This window comes from Suricata suricatta, chromosome 8 (assembly GCF_006229205.1).
Source record: "Suricata suricatta isolate VVHF042 chromosome 8, meerkat_22Aug2017_6uvM2_HiC, whole genome shotgun sequence".
Lineage (NCBI taxonomy): Eukaryota > Metazoa > Chordata > Mammalia > Carnivora > Herpestidae > Suricata > Suricata suricatta.
The window spans coordinates 134,750,217-134,754,721 of NC_043707.1; the positions used below are offsets into that span (position 1 = coordinate 134,750,217).

At 50.3% G+C, this 4,505-nt stretch overlaps 1 protein-coding gene across 5 annotated transcripts in view; it reads right to left on the reverse strand.

Moving 5' to 3' along the window:
• UBE4B (ubiquitination factor E4B) overlaps positions 1-4,505 on the reverse strand; it is a 108,740-nt gene that overhangs the window by 39,237 nt on the left and 64,998 nt on the right. For all 5 annotated transcript variants that reach the window (XM_029950020.1, XM_029950017.1, XM_029950016.1 and 2 more), the window contains 3 exons: positions 3,557-3,698; positions 2,531-2,631; positions 1,295-1,409 (listed from right to left, as the gene is read on the reverse strand). In XM_029950020.1, the coding sequence (XP_029805880.1) occupies positions 1,295-1,409; positions 2,531-2,631; positions 3,557-3,698 (358 nt within the window). The remainder of the gene's footprint in view (positions 1-1,294; positions 1,410-2,530; positions 2,632-3,556; positions 3,699-4,505) is intronic.

Sequence of the window (4,505 nt, forward strand, 5' to 3'; positions counted from 1 at the left end):
TGCACGCCGCACACACACAGGGTGCACCCTTGGGTCTCGTGAGACCACTATTTATTTTCACCAGAGTTCACTTGTCTTTCTAGAGAGAAAAGCTCACTGTGCTGCCTTAAGTGCTCCTGCAAGTCGGCAAGACCAGCACCCGAGAGAAGTGCTCGAGGGGTTCCGGAGACAGCCACGCTCCTAATGGGGACTCGGCCCCTGGATTCTTCCTTCACTAGTGTTTGGGAAGCCGGTGAAACACAATTCCTGAGATTTCAGAGGCCTTAAAGTGAAAAGGTACAAATAACGTAGGCATAACAACAGATGACAAGGAATCCTATCAGTGAGAGCGACCGCTTCCGTTCCTCTGGGTGAAAAGACACGATCACACAGTAAACTGTAGGAAAATGTCATAAAAATCCCTGCATCGGGGGACCCGGCTTGTGTGAAAGCCGTTGTGCAAAGTGTTCATTTCACAATGCGGGCCGGAAAACGCCCACCGAACGTGATGCCAAAGTTTCACTGTGAAGAGACCTTCGAGGCTAAATAACCAGCTTTATTACTACATATCCCATGTCTGCATTTTCACTGGACTTCACACAGCGAGATACAAAACCTGTATGACTTCCTAATGAAAGAAGCCGCTAGTACGATGTGAGATCTCATTCCCAGTGTGGTGGGGAGAAGACAGAAAATCCCGTGTGCTGTGCAGACTGCCACGAAGCTGATCTAGTCCCTGATTTACTGACCTCCTTTGATGCAAACTCAGAGAACTAATTTTCAGTAGGACTCAACCGGCAAGTGCACCTCGCGCCTCACGCTCTCTCTCGATATTCTTGTGTTAAAAGCGCCTCAGAATCGGGGGCAGGGCCCGCCAGGTCTTCCCTCCGGGGCCCTGACGCACCGTTTAGAACACTCGATGCCTGCCGGACTGAAGTGGACAATGATCCGAACAATGCAGCTGTCCAGCTCATCATCTCAAGAAAGAAAGTGTCCGACTTCGGCTCAGGTCATGATCTCACAGTCCGTGGGTTCAAGCCCCGCGTTGGGCTCTATGCTGACAGCTCAGAGCCCGGAGCCTACTCCAGATTCTGTGTTTTCCTCTCTCTCTGCCCCGCCTCCCCTGCTCGTACTCTGTCTCTCTCTCTCTCTCTCAAAATAAATGAAACATTAAAAAAGGAAGCAAACAAGCTCAGGTAGAAGTCTGAGCAAACATCGCATGCAGGTTCACATTCAGAGACAGAAGCTTCCAGTAAACGGTGCCTTTAGAAATGGGCCTCGCACAAGCTCCGGCGGCGAGCCCGCTGACCCTCACCTGCTTGAACACGTCTTCGTCCTGGTGGGTGGTGCGCACCAGCTCCTGCATGAAGCCGTACGGGAGGTTCCGGCACAGCATGTACGGCACCAGGAAGGACGGCTGGAGCGCGGACCTGCGGACCCACCGAAAGGCAAGGGCTGTGATGGCTCGGCTCCTGGCTGGCGACAACTCGGCACACGGGCCGTCACGTCAGCGGGGGCGTCGGGTCAGGAGCCAAACGTGGACTCTCCCAAATACTCTATGTGACAGTTTTGGGCAAAAGATCGCCCTTCCTACCGTTCATAATCACTTTTTGGTCTTTTTAACAAGAGACTATGCAAAGTTTCAAAGAATCCATGTTTTTCTACATTCAGCCCTTTAAAAATGAAGCATTAACCCCCCCCCAAAGGGAGTCTTACTTGTTTATGCCTCATTCAACTGAAAAGATCAATGGGACCTGACGACTTCTAAAAAACTCTTATTAATTTTAACAACAGAATTTTTTTTATGTTTTGGTACATGTTTAATCATTTCCTTCTTCTTCTTCTTCTTTTTTTGAAGTTTATTTATTTACGTTATCTCTGCACCCAACACGGGCTCAAAGCCACGACTCCGAGACCCAGAGCGCACGCTCGGCCGATGGAGCCGGCCAGGCACCTCCCTTCCTTTTCCTTCTTGACAACTTTCAAAAACATATGGTTACGATACAGAAAATAATGTAACAACATCCAGAACAAATAAATGTTGTGACTTTGCCATTGTTTCCTTATTTTTGCATCCTTTTTCCTTCAGATATTTTCCATAAAATGCATGATATCTGCAAATACTTTGATGAACTGGAAACCTTTATGGGACCCTCAGAAACAACCAGTGAATCATGCAGGATACTTTGTGTGACTCCCCAGTTAACTATTCCCCCACTTCTACTTATCACTGAGTAACAGAAATCGGTTATATGATACATGGAAAGTAATGACCTGCGCACTTATCCAAACATCTCCCCTGATTTCAAGCAGCTGCTGCGAAACTGCTCATTTCCTGCCTTGACGCTGACGTGTTTACACAACGGTCTATAAAGAAAGCAGGCAGACAGTGGTTTATTTTCAGTGTTTCAGAGAAGAGAAGGGGCCTTAGCGGTCACCTAGCCGACCACTTTTGTTTTACAGGGGAGGGAGCGCACGACTCAGGGTGCTGATGCCCGGCGGTGGGCAGGGTCCTCTCCCTGCCGGCAGGAGCACACACGGGCCTGCCTACCTTGGTTGTGTGAGGGAACCTTGTAGAACTAACGCGGTGTGGGATATGCACTGTGAGCGGATGTTGCTCAGAAGCTGGCTCACCGCTGGCTGGCTGCACATCTGGAACGAAAGGCAGAGGTTAGGGCCGCAGAGACAGACAAAATGACCCTGTACTGCTGAAAATGACAAGAGGCAGAAGGGATCGATCTCCAGGAAATGGCACGCTTCTCTCTTGCTTTATTCATAACGAACCAACCAGAGTAAATGGTACCCTCCAGACGTGCTGCCTCCGCTGAAATCTATGGTCAGAGGAGCAAGCGCGGAGGTGCGAGGTGGCCAAAGGGGGGAACTGCAGAGATGGGCACACGCGCTCTGCTTCTGCTACGGTTACAGCAACAAAGCCCGGGGAAGCCCTTCGCGAGCATCTAACTAACAAGTAGACAAGTGGACGAGTCTGGAACACTGGAAGCAGTCTACGAACTGGGAAGGAAACAGTAACAGAATCAGCATGAAATGGCAGGGAAAATGTAGCTTCCAGAGTTTAAACCCGATTCTGAAGTTTTATGTGATTATGGATAAGTAACGTCCCGGAGATCCGTCTGCTTACTGGGACAGCACAGACAGTCCCTGTCTTACCCCGGATTCCCCTGGACGACCTGAGCAACCGCACGACGCTGAGCCGCTGGAGACCGCGCGCGGTGCTGGCGGTCTCCAGGCGCTCCACGAAGGCGGGTGATTATTACACTCGTGACAGACTATCGGACATTATCAGGGCCGTGGAAGTCGCTGGTGGCAATGGCGCTTGCCCCCATCACTTCCTCCTTCCACTAGAATGTGACTTCCGGGCGGGCAGGGATCTTTGTTTTGTTCACTGACAGACCCTGAGCCCCTAGCACGGTGCCTGGCACACAGCACACGCTTGATGGCCACTTTCCTGATTGAATCAATGAATGTTCCTTGGAGGCGGGGAGGTGGGGGAGGGGAATGATTAGTTATCAAAAAAATAACCAGGCTTTCGTGGGTTTTTGAATCTATTTCATATTACCTTTGGTGCTTTTTTTTCCTCTATTCCAACTCGGTCAAAACACTCGATGAGGTAGTTCAGCATGTCTGTCTCCTTGCAGGTCTCGATGGTGAAATGGTCACTGTAGGAATCCCAAGTACTTGCCCCACCAGAGGCTCCCAAACTTTGGAGAAGAGAAAAGAAAATCGATGATTCTTCTCTCTTCTCGGAATGACTGATTTTTGCTAGAGTCTGCGTTTCGGCAGCACAAAGCCTGTTAGGACCCCTGCGCCCAGGACAAAGCACAGACACCATGCAGCCGGGGCTGGGGCTGACCGCTCGGTCCGCCTGCTCCGAGTCAACAGCAGTAACTCTCAGTAAACGTTCTACTGACCGGAGAAGAGAGTCGGGCCAGAAACCCGACATCTTGCCTCACTGGGAATGGCAGCTCACAAAGCCAGGAGGACTAAGAGTTGCCCCTGTGGGCCAGTCATCTGGAGGATGCCACACATCCTTCAACCAAACTGGCCAGCTCCCCTCGGGCTCACTTGTGAGCTGAAACCAGAACACACTGCAATCAAACGCCTCAGGTGTGATGCTATAAAGACTGACAAAATATTAGGGCGCCCGAGTGGCTCAGCCACTGAGCAGCTGACTTCGGCGCAGGACATGATCTCACAGCGCATGAGTTCAAGCCCCGCGTCAGGCTCTGCACTGACGTCCCAGAGCTTGGAGCCTGTTTCAGATTCTGTGTCCCCCCCGCCCCACCACTCCCCAGCTCACGCTCTATCTCTCTTTCTCTCAAATATAATAAATAAACATTCAAAAAAAAATAAAAACACAACCGACGGGATGGGAAAAGATAGTTGCAAATGACATATCAGATAAAGGGCTAGTATCTAAAATCTACAAGGAACTCACCAAACTTCACACCCACAAAACAAATAACCCAGTGAAGAAATGGGCAGAAGACATGAACAGACACTTCTCC